At 38.1% G+C, this 19,555-nt stretch overlaps 1 protein-coding gene across 1 annotated transcript in view; it reads right to left on the bottom strand.

Annotated features, from left to right (window-relative positions):
- pappa2 (pappalysin 2) overlaps nucleotides 1-19,555 on the bottom strand; it is a 70,912-nt gene that overhangs the window by 10,131 nt on the left and 41,226 nt on the right. The window contains exons 8-18 of the mRNA XM_002931469.5: nucleotides 17,877-18,369; nucleotides 17,202-17,330; nucleotides 14,367-14,458; nucleotides 14,079-14,272; nucleotides 12,649-12,753; nucleotides 11,338-11,473; nucleotides 7,859-8,063; nucleotides 7,133-7,271; nucleotides 6,365-6,539; nucleotides 5,372-5,585; nucleotides 4,431-4,593 (exon numbers count right to left, since the gene is read on the bottom strand). Of these exons, the coding sequence (XP_002931515.4) occupies nucleotides 4,431-4,593; nucleotides 5,372-5,585; nucleotides 6,365-6,539; nucleotides 7,133-7,271; nucleotides 7,859-8,063; nucleotides 11,338-11,473; nucleotides 12,649-12,753; nucleotides 14,079-14,272; nucleotides 14,367-14,458; nucleotides 17,202-17,330; nucleotides 17,877-18,369 (2,045 nt within the window). The remainder of the gene's footprint in view (nucleotides 1-4,430; nucleotides 4,594-5,371; nucleotides 5,586-6,364; nucleotides 6,540-7,132; nucleotides 7,272-7,858; nucleotides 8,064-11,337; nucleotides 11,474-12,648; nucleotides 12,754-14,078; nucleotides 14,273-14,366; nucleotides 14,459-17,201; nucleotides 17,331-17,876; nucleotides 18,370-19,555) is intronic.

The following is a 19,555-nucleotide window of genomic DNA, read 5'->3' as shown; positions in this document are numbered from 1 at the left end:
ATCATCCATGCCAACGCTGAATCTACAAAGTCCTCAAGAAGAACTGGAGAATGCTTCCAGCAGAGTTAAAGGGAAGTAAACCTTTATACGTTTATAGAAGGTCAAGTGTGACTTAATATTTTATAGAAAGGGGAAACAAATTACAGAAGAATCAGTATTAAAAAAAATACCAGAAGGACAGGCACTGTTCCGTGTGAGATAAATGGAAATGCGTCACCTGCTTTCGTATTAATCATTATAAGGCTTATACCATTTCTAATCATCAAGGAAAAATTTGGAATATTATGTTGGTACATAATTGTAAATCTAATTTTGTGTATTACCTCCTGGAATATAGATGGCCAGGAGTTAAATATGTGAGATGTACCAGAAGAGATCTAAAATCTTGCTTTATGGAGCATGTAAGAGCTAATTACAAAATGACTGATAATTAACAGCTCTCAGTTCACATTATGGAAGTTCACAATGAGGTTACTAATTCCCCTAAAGTTACAATTGTAGAACAAATATCATCTGATTTATTTAAAGAATGATGCAAAAGTTAGAAGTGTATGGCTTTGTATACTTAACCCCTTAGCTCCAGCAGGGTGCAATGGTAAACTGGGTGTGAGTGCTTTTAACTTTTTAACTTTTTTTATTAGCAATCTGATGTTTTATTGGTATATACCATTAAGATGGCCATACACGGTAGATTAAAGCTGACAAATGCTTGAATCAGCAGATGATAGTTTAAGCACTGTAGGGCACCATATTTTTTGCACTGGGTCCCATTATATTAACAAACACTTAATCTGGTAATAGCTAGCAAAGTACCCTTTACTTCAAACCTGTTTATGGTTTCCTTTCTCTCCTCTGTGAGCTGCATTCTGGACCCTGCACTACAGTTCAAACTCTATGTATGGGCAGTTTGCACCTCTTAGCTCTCCAGCATTTGTACTGTATTTGTACTGGAGTAAATGAGCCATTCTGACATGAAAGATGTAGGATTGCACCCCTCTTAACTGCAACAGAAGAGCAGCAGGATTATGTACATGCAAGTGCTTTGTGGGCCAGAGAGAACAGACAAAGTGAGAGTGCTTATGATTTAATACTTCCTTCTATGACCTCATATTTTTACATAACTGGAGATTTTATATAGCATAATAAAGCTCATAAAACCACTGCGGGCGTATTCACAACTGCCAAAAACAAACACTGGAATAAGTGCAATGAAGGGCAAATGAGTAGAATGGTGCAACTGTGATGCCATTGCCAGTAACTGGATTTTATTCTATAGATTCTATAGATATCAGTGGTGTCTGATATTTGTCTAGAACTAGAGGCAAATCCTGATTCATAGCTCCATGCAGGGTTTACTGAGAAAAGTTAAAGAAAAAGTTAAAATTCCAAGTCATGCTCCATTGTGTGTTCTAGATTAAATAATAATTGTTAATGCAATTTTGCTTTTTTTCATTCAAATATATTCTGTTAACTATGTGCAAAAAGACCTCATATTTAAAGCTGCCCTCTGGATGATGCCTACATGAATAGAAGAATTTCACCAAGCTCTCCATGGGGATCATATACTAACAAAGACGCAAATGTGCACAAGTACAGTCACCCATAGAAACCATTAGCAATTAGTTTTCCTTAATTTAACTTGAACTTAAAAGATCAAAGTTAATAGCTGACTGGTTGCTATGAGTTACCTGAATAGACTCGCTTTTAAATCAATTAGCTCATATGAGCCCTGTAGAAATTAGTTTGATACTGTAATGAACTCAAGAATTTAGGAACTGGAGAGAGTTTCCTAAGCACAAATGTTTATTGTTCTCATTTCATTTTTTCAAGCCTGGTGAATTATAAATGTTTAAAAGGGTAAAATGGAGTGCTGACATGTTGTCAGTAAAACCATTTATATCACAGGAAGATGAAGGTACCATAGACACCAATATAATTTCACATAACTCACAGTTCTCCTTAGATGACAGGATGATAAAATCATACTAAATAATCTAGCAGAGAAGATATGCCCAACACTAGCAACACATCAGTGCTGGAAATGTTCTATTAAAATTGCATCTTTTTGAACACCTACCTCCTGCTGTTATAAAGTAGTCCTTGTCAAAAAAAATAACACCATCAAATTTGACATCAGGACAGCCAACAGATACAGATCACTGAACATAGAAGAATTCAGGAAAACCATGAAGCCTGTTACTTTGCAAAAGTTTACCCTAAATGCTCCTGAGTTTGAAGTCTTTCACTGCGAGAGATGCTGACAACATGCATTTAATAGTGATGTACTATTGAACTCTATGGCTAACACATAGAACATCACCTAATTGATAAGGGCACTCAGTACTAGCTTCCTTAGTAAGAAATAAATAACGATGAGCGAATCTGTCCTGTTTCGCTTCGCCGATAAATTTGCTAAATGGCAAAAAATTAACGGAAAGAATAAAATGAAACACGAAAAAAACCCTGTAAATTACTTTTTTATGACGCGCGTGACAGTTTTTTTTTAACACGCACAACTTCTTTGCCAAATTTTTCCATGCCAAGTTTTTGCACCAGTTTTGCTAAATAATCCTCCAATGGCCAAACAGAGAAATTAGCCGTAAATCCATGCTTGCCGAAAATTTTTGCTCATCACTAGAACTAAATGTGTCTTTTGGCTGTTTTCATTACAAACTAAGCACCCTAAACTATAAATAAGACAAAAGAGGAGGTAAAGTAAAGAATTTATTGTGAAATAGGATTGATTTTTCCTGAAAAGTTATGACCACATGTGTTCAGCATTTTCATTACATAGTAGTGAATTGAACGAGCTGCTGCAATGGGCTTAAAGGAAAATCCCTGATCAATGTAGGTCTTATAATTTATATATATATATAATTTTCCTTTTAAAAAATAAAAGGGCTCATTTAGGAACATGAATAATTGCATATATTGTGCACACAAATGCATGCACACATGCTGGAAATACACACAAGTTTAGGGAGTGTGTTTAGACTCAATTATCTGCATCTATTTTTGCTCAAAAGTAATTGCAATTGTAGTTGTAAATTTGCCCATAGGAACCAACCAAAAGGTAGTTTTTACTGGTCACCTACTTAAAAAAGCAAACATCTTGGTTTCTATGGGTTCATGCACCTGAATACTCTAACTGCTCTTTATTACAGATGGAGTCTAATGCCATATGGTTGTATGTACTAAAACACATCACATGGTAAAAAAATGCTATGCGCTCTTAAGCTTATTAGTGGATCATCATGGCCACTTAAGTGGTGAGACAGATTAGGTTGATCATTTGGCCCCCAAAAATTAAACATACAGGGTCCAACAGATCCAGCAGTAGAGTACCTTATTCATGTCTCAATGCAGTGCTGGCACAATGGCATTTTCCATACCATATCTGACATGGGAGAGGCCAACATTTAGCTTAATACAGCCAATAAACTTATCACTCATTTAAGCCATGTGTTCATGTTATATGATATCACTGATGATATTATCATTAAATCATCAGTTTGTCAACACTGAAATGCAAAAGCCAGCTAGGGTTCTAGCTCATTCTAGTCATGTTATGTTCATTTTAATAAAACATTATGTCTGCATTATGTCTGTTTGATTATTACAAAGAAATCACTTTGAAAAATTTGAATTATTTGCTTAAAATAGAGTTTATAGGGGATGGCCTCCCCGTAGTTTGGAGCTTTCTGGATTAATTGGTTTCCAGATAATGGATCCCATACCTTTATTAAGTAACCGAGTTGGAAAGGTAAATAAGAACAAAGCGATGCCTTAGCCTAAATATGCCTAACATTTAAACAGTCAGCTATCAACTATAGAAAACACTATTTTACCATAAGTTACCCCCCAATGGGATTCAAATCATAAAATTAAGAAATGATAGTTTCCTTTTAAAGAACTGAGAATTTTGAAACTAGCAGGGGGTACAAAGTTCAATTAAAAATCTTAATCAGCACATTGTGAACTAAGCACTTCTACATAAGGTGTGAAAAACAAATTTATTCCAGCACTCTAATCACTGTCATAGATAATCAACTTAATTAGGTGTTAATTATGTTTCACTGTTAAAATGAAATGTGACTATAACGGCATAGGATCAAAAATTACCCATTTACCAGAAGCACAGGAATAACACCCCGGCAGGTTGGAATGTGCTATTTTTAAATTGTTCTGTACGTTGACTATAAGGGACATAGTTATAATATAAGTTACTTTTCTTCAAATAGGAAAGAAGCAAAAGTTTGTGCAAGGTGAAAAATTCAAGGAAAGAGCATATTTGGCATATTTGAGTTTTTGCCTCTGTGAAGCTAAACTAGACTAAGCAAGCAGCGATGACTGCGGAATTGTTACAATTCTGAATAGAGTTATGATTCCCAAAACCTTTATTAAGAGAGAGCTTGGAGCAGGCACCATACCGTGTGCGATCCACAGTACAAAGTACATTTGCTGTCCACTTCCAGTCCTTTTGAACAGTTGTACAACCCTTGGAGAATGGGTGGCAAAGGGTCGCACATCACAGGAATGCATCGGCCCTCAGCCCACAGCCCAGTCTGCAGACAATGAATTTTCAGGAATTTCCTGCAAGGCAAAAAAAATTCCATGTACAATTGATGATAATAAAACCCCCATTTTCAAAATTCAGATCCATACTTGCTTATTCATTTCAACTGAGCTTCAACGCTTAGCTTTATTTCTTTAAGCAATTTTGCAGCTCTATTGCTTTTTAACAGGAGCTAATTCTTCTTACTTGTGCTTATCTAAGTTTTTATAATGCTATAAGAGTCATAAGGCATAGCTATGGTAAGAAATGAACAGGACTGAACAAGCTGCTGTACTGCCCGATGTAAAAGAAAAATTAAAGTAATAGGGAGACCATACTGTTCCCTCTGCTCTCTTGATTACTATACAGAATAGTGAACAAATTTAATTGGATTGGGATATAAGGATAAGATGAATCAAAGCAAAAAAAAAAAAGAATAATGAAAATTGTGAAGCCCCAGAACAACCAGAATTATTTATTTACTTTGTACCAGTCCCGCTGTATTATCATCCCTTGAATTAAACTAATAGACAAAAACACAAAAAAAAGTAGAATATATAAATTAGAAATAAAGTATGTTCTATATTATAAATGTAAAGGATTGAAAAGCATTTGTGCTGTTTCTGTGCCTCTGGCATAATAACATCACAACGCTAGGCAAATTTGTGAAAAAATTAAATGAAGGATCAGTACAGTCTAGAAGCGCCAAGTTTAATTCTCTTCTCATTAAACAAACAGCATTATGCATATTACTCTATAAATAATAGTGCAGAATGTGGGCAGTTTTGATAAACTTGCCAAATAAACAGTAATAACCTTCTGGTTCTGCGTTCAGTGTGTTCTGCAACGTGATAGCCTGGTTTACACCTGTATCGACACACAGATCCCACATCATGGTTACCATGTAGGCAACGGGAAGTGAGCAATCTGGAATGGGGAATCACTTCTGGGGCTTCACATTCAAGCTTGCAGTAGCCATTAGGGAGAGACCAGAGTCCATCCCACATGCAGGTCACCCAGTGGCTTATGCCTACAGGAGAAAAAAAACAACAAAAAACATTAGCTAGAAATTACTGGGTCCCCAATGCATCCAAGAATACAATCTGTTTTGCACCTCATAGGGACATTTTACATAAATCAGAACCCCGCAAACTTTTCTTTACCACAGAGCCCAGCAGTGGCTGCTGTGTCTGCTTCTTCTGTTGATATACCCATGCAAAGTATTGGATAACTAGTAGGAATAAATTAGATAGGTCAGTTAAAGCCATCAGTATTGATAGTTTCATCTCCCCAATGAATGTAATAGCTAAAGGCATCTTTAAAACCACTGCAATAGATGCTTTAAAATTGTTGTTTTTTGTTCCATAAACATCTTGTGATCCCAGGTTTGTTAGATACAAACTAAAAAATAAATAAATCCCTGCATAGCAAAGCTGGCACTGATCTGGGGGTGCTGGCCTCCATGTAGTGGTTTTTGCCTCCCCTTGCTATGCAGTGTGCCAGCGTGAGGTCATAAATTGAACTTTAAAAAGTTATATGTATTTGAAATAATTGTTAATGCATCATAATAAAAAAATATCCTTCAAATTTGAGTTAGCTTAAATCTGTAGCACCACCAAGTCACTGTAAACCCCATAAATCAGCACATCACTTTGTTTGATACAGAACTCTGTGTTCCTAAAAGTATATTCATTATTTTATACCCTGTCATCTACACACTGTAAATCTTACAGATATTTTTTTCTCCTGAAACAACTTAAAAAGTTGAAGATGTTGACAAATACAGAGCCTATACTACTGTACTTTCACCTTGAAATTTTGCAGGAGGGAGGCAATGGAAGAAGCAGTGTTTCCCAAGCGTTGTTCCCTCTGGACAAGAGAAGGTTGCATTAAATACAAGTGAAGGAGCCGGTGGGCCACAGTCCTGGGGTATGCATGTTACCGACATATTCCAGTGTCCTGCAAAGCAGCCTAACACAGCTGCCTGTTTGAAAAAAAAGAAATAGAAGTACTTTTTACTTGGAGTTTTATATAGGAAATCACAACCTGAACACTAACAGATACTAATTGGATTAAAACAGGAATACTTTGGATCATGTGTAACCTTTGGTGACCGCATTTCATGTTTAGAGAAGCCATCTCCAGTTTGAAACTATGCCGAGCAGACAAATTGCACAAATGTTACTAGGTATGCATGGCCTTAGTTCACCTTTTTGCCATGTCCAATCTGATTGTTGTGACTGATAATCCAGTGATTTACTGTGAAGTGTAGAAAGCCATATCTCAAACCAAATTGTTCTATTGTTTAGCCCATAACAATGTCAATCTAGCTGTACAGAAAGACCGCTGTAGAATTATACACTATTATGACACTTATTGGCTTATTGATATTGACATCATAGAGCAAAACTAACATTTTCGATTTCTGTCTTGCTGCAACACTTTATAGCATGAATAATAAGAAAAATTACTCAATAAATTGCAGATAATTAAGTCATCAGCACTAGGTAAAGAATGATATGAGTTAGAAAATGTGCTTGTTTCTAAAAGTATTTTATTATAAATCTTTGCACTCACCTGCATCACGCTGTTTCTCCCTTTGCTGACAGCATGGACTACATGTCCCTCATTGCATATTACTGAGCAGTGGAGTTGCTCATTTTCCTCTAAAGAGCAGTGGGTGGAGCCATGTGCAATATTTAAAGGTGTACAGGAGCTGTGGAAGTGATTTGAAAAGGCAAACTAATATTACTTTTGTTTAATATAATAAAATATTTATATGAAATCTAACCACCTAGTAGTGGGTTATTCCCTTTAGACATGAAAAAATTGCATAGCTGCTTTTACAAGTGTCTTCTGGAATGGGCACTAAGGTAACCCAGATATAAGGCTTATTTTTAGTGATGAGTAAATTTTTTCGCCAGACATGGATTCGCAGTGAATTTCCACATTTCGCCAATGGCGTCATGTGAAAAGGGGCACAGTTGCATCAAAATAGGCACGGGTCACAAAAAAAAGACATAGGTGCCCAAAAAAAGGGCAGGTGACAAAAAAGCCGGGAGATAAACGCTTTTTGCTGATGTTTTGCCATTTTCAGAATTTTCCTGTTGTTTTGCGAATTTTCTGGCAAAGCGAAATGGGACAGATTTACTCATCACTACTTATTTTTAAATCAATTAAGTTTGACTAATTTACAATGTATTTTGATACCCCTCAGTACCAGTTTTCTCTTTGAAGCCATTCTAACTGGTCTTCCTGAGTCTGTTTTTTATTGGTTCAAGAATTGTAATATTACTTCAATACCTGCTGCCCACTCCGTCCTGTGCTTGGTCCATCCACATCTCTGGATGATGGAGGTCAGCGAGTGATCTCATCATTACACCATATATTCCAGCCAATGGTGAGGAAAAGTTCAGTGTAAGTGATACAGCACTATATAGTGGGCTGTTGCCGCTATGTGATCCACTCAAAATCAGAGGGTTTCTCTTACAAGAAAGCTCAAAGGTTCCTGGGAAAGAACAGAAGCATTTAGAGATTGAATATAAAATTGCTTAAAGTGAGGAAGGTATTTTGAGTAAAGAGTAAGTAAAAACCAATCAAACCAGGATTATTCCACAGGGCCCATTTGTCACATATTGAATTTCCCATGGAGAACCAGTACGGAAAGCTTTTACTGGCTTTCAGCAATTGACACTCGTTTGTGCATCTGCTTTATTTAACGTCTACTTTTTCTTTGGCATTTTTTATGGAAGGAAAGGAAATAAAAATGAGAAATGTCTAAGGCATATATTGAATATTCCATTTGGTATTATAATAATCTTTCACATGAGGGTAATTTTCTGTTCTTATATGAAAGAGTATTTAGGTAAAACTTTTCAAGCATCTTAATTTGAAATCTGACCTTTCTACCAAGCTGACATCTTCTCTGTATTACTGAAAAATTTTCTCGGCTTCTGCAGTTGTTTAATTAGCTTTAATTTTTCACTTTTAATAGCAAATGACAGATCTTAAGTTACACTCTTTAACTTGTGTGTGGTTTTCTTTAGACGTGTACAATTGTAGCCAGACTGCAGATTATGTTGACAGTAGACAGGGTAGGGCAAAAAGAAGGTTACAGAGGGCATTCAGTCAGCTACTGGTCGGAAATGTATCACTCAGTGCTAAATCTTACTCAGGGTGCCATATTTTTATATGCATGATGAGTATTCAATAAGCAAGGGTGATGCAGAGTCTTGTGCTCTTTAGAACTAATTTTTCTCTCTGCAGTGAGTGTGGCAAAAGGTTTGTGGGCACCATGTCATAAGCAAGAAAATTCTCATTTTCTGAAATGAAAAGTGATTTTCAATGAGTTTACCTAGCACGACTGTGTGTAGGTGGCTCCCTGCTCCTTGAGAGCCATTTCATATGAGGAACACTTGTCCCTCTGCCTGGCCATGTGTGGGAACCAAGGATTATACAAGAATTCCTAGGTCCGTCTCCACCAAGAATTCACTTTTTAGAAAAGAAATTAATGACAACCAAATATCTAAAGACATTTTTAAAAATAGGACACTTATTAACTTTTGTAGAAGTAAATTGGCAAGGCTGGAACAGGATTTGCCTTTTGCAAGAAGCATAGGTGCAAGAGTTTATTAGAGCTTCAATAAGAAAAGGCAAATTTTATTAATTGGCAAATAAAAGTAATAACTAATAATTTAAATGGTATAATATTATAATATTCAATGGGCTTCAAAATGTGAAGCCAAAATATTGGAAATTTACAAGTGGAAACTATTTTTTGAGCTATGCTAACCTTTATCTTTACACTGTATCTTTTTGTGGCTACTGGAACCCCAACATGAGTTTATCTTGTTTAGTTTTATGCGACTAAACATAGGCAATGTTTCTTACAATGGTTTTGAAAGTCTGCTCCATAGACATGTACATTTGGGACAATAGATGCAGCAGAAACAAGTGATTTGTGAGGAAGTTCCCCCATCCTGGGATTCTTTAACCTTAGAGGGCATTAGCTCGATATCTCAAAATATATCAATTACAGTTCAAGGGCTCAGGCACTGACTTGTTATTTCACGGCCCTAGTGCAAACCAAAACATCAGCAGTTAGCTTAATACAGAAAACCCTACTGGGGTCTATGTGAAGTCCAAATTAATTGGCAATCAACTGGGACTGATATCTTTTTCACCTTTCAGGCGAGCAGATCATCTCTCTGACTGTTCAGAGATAGTAGATTCCAAAGCTAAGCAGCAGAAAACATCACATTTTAGGACATGGGCCCACGGGGATATTTCTTGCCTGCGCTTAATCCCTGCTACCGTGGGTGACTAATCGCCCTTAAATGCATTCCCAAAATGCATTGCTTTGTTTTTTGAAGTCACACAAAGTTTCCTCCTTCAGGAAACTTTGCGGAACTTTAGAAAATGCCCAAATGCATATGCTTTTCCACCGGTGATTCACTATTGGAGGAGGAAAGGCATTTCGGGGAGATTAGTCACCCGTGGAAGCTGAGATTTAACCACAGGCAACTAATTTCCCCATGGGCCATCACACTTAAAGTGATGGCCAATTTTCTTTGTTTTGTTGGCTTTGTTAATATGGGGCAATTTGGAGTTTTTTGTCCACCCACAGAGCTACAAACCACCAATGAGACAAAAATCTGTTTTACCATTTCCATTATGAATTTTATTTTGCTGTTTTGCAAAGGAACTATTAAAATAATATATTTATTACAAATAAAGAAGTAATGTGACTTTGTAAAACATGGTTTCTTACTTTATTTTAGTCCTAGGTGATTATAAAAAATCAGGGGCTGCTACATGCAGCCAACAGGCACATAGCAATCAGACAGAAATATGCAGGATTTGGTTTAATAACAGTTTTTAATATTTATTTTGTATATAAATTGTATATGCTAAAAAATAACTAATTGTCAATTTATGCAGAATCTGAAAAAGATACAAAATAAAAAAGAACATTTTCTCTGGCATCCAGAAATAATATGAGACACTGTATATTAACATAATATGTAGGTTGCATGACTTGACTCATTTATATGAGCAATTTGTATTAAAAAAGGAAAACAAAATATGTCACTTTGATATGGAAATAAAACCTTTCCATAAATGGTGGATGAACAGAACGCAATTAAAATAACATTGTTGAATCTACAGGCAGATTTAGAGTCCATATGCTGATAACTGACTTTCTGTGAGTCACAATCTTTGCCTTGTAGTTTTCATATTGTGCCCCGGATCCATATAATAAACATGTATTGTGGATTACAGGAACATGCACCTGGGCAAGGGCTGGAGGGTCACATGTTAAACTGCCCTACTGATTCTTCACAAGAATTATTGGTTAAAAATGTGTGTGGGCTGAATGAAGCATTTTCAGAATTAACACATACAGTAATAATACATAACAGATATCTAACAATATAATCCCCAACCCACTGGTATATAAGGCATTAAAACCCTGTATTGCATCAATAAACACTTTCCATACTAATGTGACAACTAGTATCCTGAAATAGCTTCAACAGATGGCTTCATTTAATGAACTAGATATCTCTTGGTACATTGGTTTTTTTATATCCATTAGCAGGGAATAGTAGTAGAGCAGGCATGTCCAAACCTGAAGTACTTTATTTGTAAAAAAAAAAACTACCAGCACCCCCCTGCCCACTACACATACCCAACCTCTATCTGTACCTGCACTAGATTGAAACAATTTTTCTTTGATGAAGAACTTTGGCAATATGACCTTATGAGTGTGGTTCACTTACCAAGCGATTGGTTCTGTCCCATTATATCAGTAATATGAGCTGTTACTGTGGGCCTTTGAGTGCCCTCTGGAAGGGAGCCATCAGCAGCCAGGTATACATGGAATGAATGTGCACTTCTTGGATTATCAAAATTCACCTGGGAAGCAAGCAGAAAGCTTAGATCATTTTAGTAAACCACTATTTATAGCATCTTATTTTCATATGCAATGGGGTGATGGGTAGTGTAGTTATCATTATTGCCACCCAGTTCAAGGATGCTGGGTACTTATGAGAAAACTTGTGGCATTGCACAAAACTGATATTTCCAAAATCCATTGGAGTCAAGGAGAAGGTTAAAGGAGACATATTGGATAAATGGGAAAACCCCTAACCCTGTAGGCAATTATGAATAATATACGGTGCTGGTTTCCCTTTGGGCTAAACATTAACCCTATCTGTAACAATGGCCCCTTTATTGGAGCTCCCTATAGATCCTCTCAGGTCCCTGTCTGGGTTTCACATGAGGGGTGGGTGTGTCCTAACGGTCCCTGCCAGAAGCACAGTAGGAGGGGGAGAGCCAATCACAGCCCTGCACTCACACAAGCACAGACAGGCTTCAGTTCCCTATCAGGTCAGCCTAGCTGCTGATTGGTTCCTATCCTACAGTGCAGGGTACGGAGGGCTGCCGGCTCCCCAGCTCATCCAGAGAATTCAGCCAGCAGGAAGTGGCACAGATGGGTGGGGCTAGTGGGGTTTTTGTGGAATTTCTCAATATATCAGTCAGAAACACAACATAAAGCACAATCCTTCTATATCTAGAGGAGTATAATTCCCTGGCACATTCTTACTTTTTATAGGATATGTCCCCTTTAAACTACATTGCATCACAAACCCAAACCTCTTTAGGTAGACAGGGGGAGGGCTCTCAGTAGAGCTCCCATCCCAGTGATTGATGTTGAAATGGATAGATAATATTTTTTTCCAATGAAATAGACTGCCTTGTGAAATTCTAGTGCCCATTCCCAAACTTTCACTATTAGTGAAACCACATAATAATAATAATAATAATAATAATAATAATACTAGTAACAATAATAATAGTAACAATAATCATTTCTAAAGTTTTATTTAAGCTTCAAACTTTTATGATATCCCCTGAAGAGATCATTCCAGCAATGACCCAACAGATCTTTTGTTTGCAGGATATATGCTTGACTGTATGCTTGAAAACACATTACAATATAGTGACTAAAGAAAATATTCCTACTAAACATTACATATATTACATATATATATATTACATTACATATACATACACAGCTGCACTGTTACCTTTAACCATACATGTTGTTCTAGCGACATATTGTTTGCTGCAGTACATGGGAACCATGCTGAGTGAGTCCAAAACAGAGGCTCAAAGTTCCGAGCGTGACAGGTCTAGGTGCAAAGATAAAATGCATAATGGGAAACTGGTTATCTTTAAACTTTATACCTTAACTACCCATTCTATTTTCTGCTCGCCCAACCATTCAACCTCATGAGATTGGAAAAGCCAAGAAATTGTATTTCTATTGAACGCCGTGTAATGGATTTTGTCATTTCCATATGAAAAGAAACTCAAGTCATGTTAAGTATGTTCTTTTGGTGTGAGACCAATACATTTAAGGGGGAATTTACTAAAGGTTGTATTTTTTTTTTTTTCATGATATTTGATTATATTTTTTGCACAAAAATATGATTTTCTTGCAGAAAAAAACCATGACTTTTTCATCATTTATTATGCAACAAAACTGTGACAAATCATAAAGAAAAAATACACTAATACATCTAAAAGCTGTTGAGGTGATGTCTGACAGACATTAGAAGGAGGTTAGGTAGGGGTTGAGGGTTTGCATTGAGAATTAACTGTGATTTAATAATCCTGAGGATAAACAGGCAAACTCAACCGGCAAAGGGCATGGGGCCTTGTGGGTAGCTATATTGCCTAAAAAAGTGTGGAAAGCCCAAATACATTTTTTTTTTCTTTGAAGTTTAGTTGTACCAAGCCCATATTTGTTTACGTAGCTTCACCCAAGCCAACATTTCTTTCCTCTGCATGGTTCAGCAAGAAGCAAAACATCTTTCTGCATATTTAAATACAAGATGAATATGTATTTGCTGATTTTAACAGATCATAGAGTATAAACATTGAAGATTGTGTGTATAAAAGTATGGACACCCTGTCAGTAAGTATTTGTAACACTTCACTTGGCAGAATTAACAGCTTCCAAATATTTCCTTTAGCCATCTAAGAGCCTGTTTCTTTTTGTTTATGGAATAATTTGACATTCTTCTATGTGAACTTTTCTAATCCTATTGTCAAGGTCATGTTTCCTTCTTGTAGGTATAGCTTAGTGTGAGGCATTTATATCTGCCTAAACATAAACTACCAGGTTGACATTTAATGGAATCCACTCTCAAACTATTTATTGTGATGCTGACTGCTAGAATTCAGTGGAACCAATCACTGTTCTTATTTCCAGCTTTCAATGTAAAAAAGGCAGGCTCTCCTAGGACCATTGTGTTGGTTTATACAGTTCCATTGTGCTCTTTGCATCTGCCATTTCAGTCACACCTACCATATTTTCTGGCTTTACTTTACCTCTTACTGTATTAAAACAACCATAACTGAAGAGAGAGAATTTGACTTCTTCCTCTAAGAAAAGACAATTGTTGTTCCCTGAATGCTACTTGTAGAAATGGATGGTGCGAAAAATAAAGACCTTGAGAACAGGCTCCCGAGTGATTGCAGAAACTGGACACTTGTGGGGATCTTGGTGAGAAGTGGTAGCTTGGGAAGCCCACTGATCCACATATTCTTGAATCGCTGGCCACCCAGAGCTACGTGATATGAGAAGGTTGTCATAAAGGATATTTGCACTGTCTTCAAACTGTATATAGCATAAACTGGGCTCCCCTGCCAAAAGAAAGAGACTCTACTTCATTCCATTTCAGGTAAATAAAACACCAATTTGAGATATATCTGAGAGAATGCTAATCACATGACTCACCCCTGCAGGAGTAGTTAGGTTCCTGCTGGCACTTGTGGGAGCAGCCATCTCCATCATTCAGCCCTCTGTCATCACACTCCTCCCCCTGCTCCCTGCAAGAAAGGATTAATAGTCAATTAATATCTGGCAAGTAAACAAATAAAGTAGCATAGGCAAAACCTAAAAATGCATTTTTCATTTTTTCTCTTACCCTTATATGTATTAAGTTAAGCCCACACTTGCCACTACTCTAACCAATGTAATTGTATTATTACATGACAGCCTAGAACTGAGCAGAGATCTGTTGCCTCTAAGGAAGAAAAAACTGCTGTTAAACTGTGGCTAAATACAGCTTGAAACATTTAAACATTTTTCTAAATTTTTAGAGCATACAAGTGAGGGAGGTAGGGGAACATGGGCATCCCCTTGCATGCCCCTAGCTAGCAGAGCATTCAGAATGTACAAGCTAGGAGGACCATTGTGCTTGGGAACCATGTAGTTTCAGCCAATACAGTATGTACCAAATACATGGCTTCCTGCAGTCATCAGTACTGTAACCTGCACCTTGTGCTGGATCTTAAGTCACAGAAGATAAGCAGAGGTGCAAGTGATGGATTCATGGGCTCAAAGTGGAGCACTTTCTCTGAATCTGGATCATTGGTCATCTATTAACTCATCCACTAACAGATTAAAACCCTTACAGGGAACTATTTGTCCAAAGCACCTGTTTATCTTTTTTTTTATTCCAATTTCACTCTTCTAAGTTTTACTCTTCTAATGGCACAGGCATGGACTTTTCAATATTTAGCTTGAATTGTATAATGGCATCTGTGCAGTTTCTCTATTTGGGTGCAACCCTCTCATATTATGTGATATAAATGGGAAATTGCAAGTCACACAGTGCCTAAAGGCAAAGGCAGTTATGAAGACCTCTCAGGTGTAACAGTGTACTTCAGTATACATTTTGAGCTGTCATTAAGGTGTGTTGTCTGTGTCACAATATTTTCTTTCTGACCTCTTTACGCATGTTCAATTTATTCTTCCCTTGCACATATCTTCAGCACACTGTCCAGAATTTATATCAAATTAGATCTTTCAATAGCTGTTATTCATACATCTTTAGTGTGACTGGAAGTCAATGGCTCCCATGGACTGAGATTATTTCAGTCATCCCGCCAAACCCTCTAAATTCCTAGGTAGAATTTGTTGTGCCAACTATTTCTATTCAGTTACAATCCTGTCTGGTGGAAAACTGATGGAAGATACATTCAATTTGTAAACAAACATGTTTTCACAGAACAATTTTAAGACCAATTTAAGACCAATGTCACACATTGCAGCAGCAGGGAAACTCAGATTAGATCTCCCTCCACACACAGGATTGTAACCTGCCTGTCCCTGTACACAGTGATGGCCAAGAAAACACTCAAGTGCAGAGGAGGTGGGTGAATCAGAGTTTGTAAAAAAAATGCAATTTGTCCCGTTTGCCTAGGGATAGGGAACCTATGGCTTGCGAGCCAGATGTGGCTCTTTTGATGGCTGCATCTGGCTCGCTGGCAAATCTTTAATAAAAAAAAAAAAAAAACTGGGGGGCGTGGCCTGCGCTCGGCAGATAGAAGACGTGTTTCTAAGCCTTACAACACGTCTTCTATCCGCCGAGTGCAGGCCACGCCCTCCTCCAAATCACACCCGGCATCCTTGGCACCCACCCTACCTTTCCCCTGCGCTCGGTGGATAGAAGAAGTGTTTCTAAGCCTTAGAACACGTCTTCTATCCGCCGAGCGCAGACCACGCCATCCTCTGCATCGCATCCGGCATCCTTGGGACCCACCCTACCTTACCCCACAGCACCCGCGGCCAAACATATTGTATGGCTCTCACGGCATTACATTTATTATATGTGGTGTTTATGGCTCTCTCAGCCAAAAAGGTTCCCGACCCCTGCGCTAGCCTAAAGTCTGTAACAAAAATGTATTAGTGCTATAGCCTTAATTCTTGTCAAAATCCATAGAGCCTTGTAAACATTTTAAACTTTATTTAATCGTAACTTTCTTTTACATACGCAGCGCATTCAGGCATGAATACTGGGCAGTGGCACTTAACACTTGTGCCATGGGAGTCTAACCTTGCTGTGCCAAGTGTTGCGTGTATCAAAGATTAACTTTAAAACAGAGAATATGCAGTGTTGGTGCAGTGGTTGGTTAAACCAATTCAGAATGCAGATTGTACAGCGTAAAGGGCATTTAAATGTACAAAAGGGCCAGTCTGCCTTTTTTATTGCTGAGTGCATACAGTATTCCTACCTTGTGAAACCTAGTGCCAGTTTATATTTCCTTCCATCAAGTGTCTGTAACTAAAATAAATGATATTCTCAATGCATAAGGCTTGTCTTATATCAAAATGTGTGCTAACAGAGCTTAGACAACAGTTAATTGCACTTCAAATTTGTCTATCTATGCAAGCCTCACTAGCATTCCAAATTGTTCAGAAGCTATTTTCTATGCACACTGAGCCCTGAAATGCAACCCACACAGCTCCAATGGAGCAGGCAATAAAACATACAATATGAAAAATAATGGTCAGGTGACGGTGACATTATATAACTGCAAGGTACATTCTTACAGGTTTAGACAACAAACAGCTAATGACCTTGTGTGACTTATTTAGTTGTTGGTCCCATGGCCCATTAGCCAGTTAGCACTGGCTCGAAGAGGGGAATAGATTGCAAATTACACCCTTCCTTTATAGCTGAAGAAGAGTTGTTCCATATGAAGAGTTGTTCCATATCACCCTTTGCATCACTTTAAAGCACTTGACAGATTTTACAGTATGGTTGGCTAAAATTAGTACACTTACGTATTAATTACCCCATCGCCACAAAAGGGGGCTCCATGTAGGTGAGTTAAAGGAGGTGATGGTTCCCCAACCAAAGTCCCTGCAGCCACCTGCACCTGATACTGGTATCGCTGACCAGGAATAACTTCTCTACGACAGTAAGAATTGGGGGGAATAAAAAGAAAAAAACATTGTTAAGATATATGCATATATGTATCGTGTGTTGCTGGGGATTTTTGCCTTTGAAGCGAGAGGCTGATCAGCACAGTGAAAAAATAAAGACAGATTCAGAGATACTGCAGATGCAAGTGGTTTATCCATATAGGCGTCCTAATTATTAGATTCCAAGATGTGGACTTTTTTATTTAACTCCATCATCTAGATGAAGTGCTGTGATTTAATTATGTAAAATTAATGGCAACTGAGTTCTGAATGCATGCCACCCACTTTTTTGTCTATTACATTAATTTAATGGATAACAATGCTTTGTCTTCGTGACAGATTCCCACCCATAATGTCCTTTCCCATTTGTCCATTTGTCACATATTTCTTCATTGCCTATAGACATCATTCAAAAAGTAATCTTATGGTCTTGTCTGTCAAACATGCAACATTTTAATAAATTATCTGAAAACCATTTCACTTTATTCAGCAATTCTTACAACTCCCAAGACCATTTTGCTTCTTTGTACTTACATGTCAGTAAATGAATTTTGGTTCTGAGTCCATATTCCATGGTGGTCTCTTTGAAAAGGAGGGTCTCGGAGCACCTTGTATCTTATAGGTGTGCAGACTGAGCACAAAGGGTTATGAGGAGTAGATATAAGGAGAGCGGCATCTATTTCCATACGCTCATCAAATGTGTAAATACGCACTCCAGTAACTTTCTGATCTGGCGTCAGCCTAACAGTTAATGGCATATCACAGAAAGCCTCCATCATTCCCAGGTCAATTGTCTCTCCATGTTCAAGCAACACTTCAAGGTCTGACACAGACCTCACTACGTTGGGCGATAAGTATGTTATCCATATTGTAATGGACTGTGGCAGGACGGGATGCTGGAAGTGAAGTTCCAGCATGCACCCATTGGGCTGGGGGCACGGGACAGTCATATTGGTATGATACAGATGGAGTTCAGGGCTCCAGGCTTGGAGGCTTGGTTCACAGGGCTGATCTACATCTGGAGGGCCTTCTCAAGGAAAAGAAATGATAAATAAGAATAGAGATTTATAAGTGGATAGCTGAATACATATTCAGTTTATGGAACAGGCTAAAACCTTGTGGGCATATAATAAAATGCATACCACTGTGCCATATACTGAGACTTCAAGAAAATACTATACAGGTATTGGATCTATTATCCAGAATGCTTGGGACCTGGGGTTTTCCAGTAATCTTTCCATATCTTAAGTTAAACAAACATTAAATAAACCCAATAGGATTGTTTTGCTTTTACTAAAGATTAATTACCGTATATACTTAAGTATAAGCCGAGTTTTTCAGCACCAAAAATGTGCTGAAAACTTCACGCTAAGCTTATACTCGAGTCGGATTAAATAAAAGCAGATTTTCAGAGAGATCTCACTTGCCAGCAATCGCGATTAATATTCCAGGGGGGCACAGTTGTCCCAGGCCGAACGATCGTGGATTTAAAGGGGGCCCGGCTGTGATACAGTTTTTAAGCACGGGCCCCTTTAAAGAGTTACAGGCCCTTGGCTCATTGGTGGTCAGTGGGTAATTTTATTGGTTGCGTCCCGTGCGTACGCATCACATCAGCACGCACGGGGCACAACCTAATAAAAGATCTGCAGCTGCGGGACCTAAGAAGAGATGGCAGATGCATCTGGACGCAGCAGACAGGCAGACAGGCAGGCGAGCGGAGGGGGGAGGATATTGCGGGGAGCTGGGGGATGTTGGGGGGAATGCTGAGGGGAGCTGGAGGATTTTGGGGGGAGCTGGGGGATGTTGGGGAGAATGCTGGGGGATGTTGGGGAGAACGCTGGGGGATGTTGGGGGGAGCTGGAGGATGTTGGGGAGGACACTGAGTGGGGTGGAGCTGGAGGATGTTGGGGAGGACGCTAAGGGGAGCTGGAGGATGTTGGGGAGGACGCTGGGTGGGGGGAGCTGGAGGACGCTGAGGGGTGGGAGCTCATTTTCACTACATTCCACATTTATTAAAGCAACTGTTTTTAATCTTTAATTTCAAATTAAAAATCAAAAGCCAGGCTATATATTATACCCTTTTCTCCACTTACAGAGCTAGTTTACTGTTTTTCTTTGAAATAAATATTTAATAATATATACCCCACTGATGCCTCAATTAATGTCTTTTTATTGGTATTTATTTTGATTATTGAAACTTAGCAGTTGCTGCT

Source organism: Xenopus tropicalis, chromosome 4, assembly GCF_000004195.4.
Source record: "Xenopus tropicalis strain Nigerian chromosome 4, UCB_Xtro_10.0, whole genome shotgun sequence".
In the NCBI taxonomy this organism is placed as follows: Eukaryota; Metazoa; Chordata; class Amphibia; order Anura; family Pipidae; genus Xenopus; species Xenopus tropicalis.
Note: the sequence above shows the minus strand (reverse complement) of the source record. Positions and strands in the feature narration are given on the sequence as shown.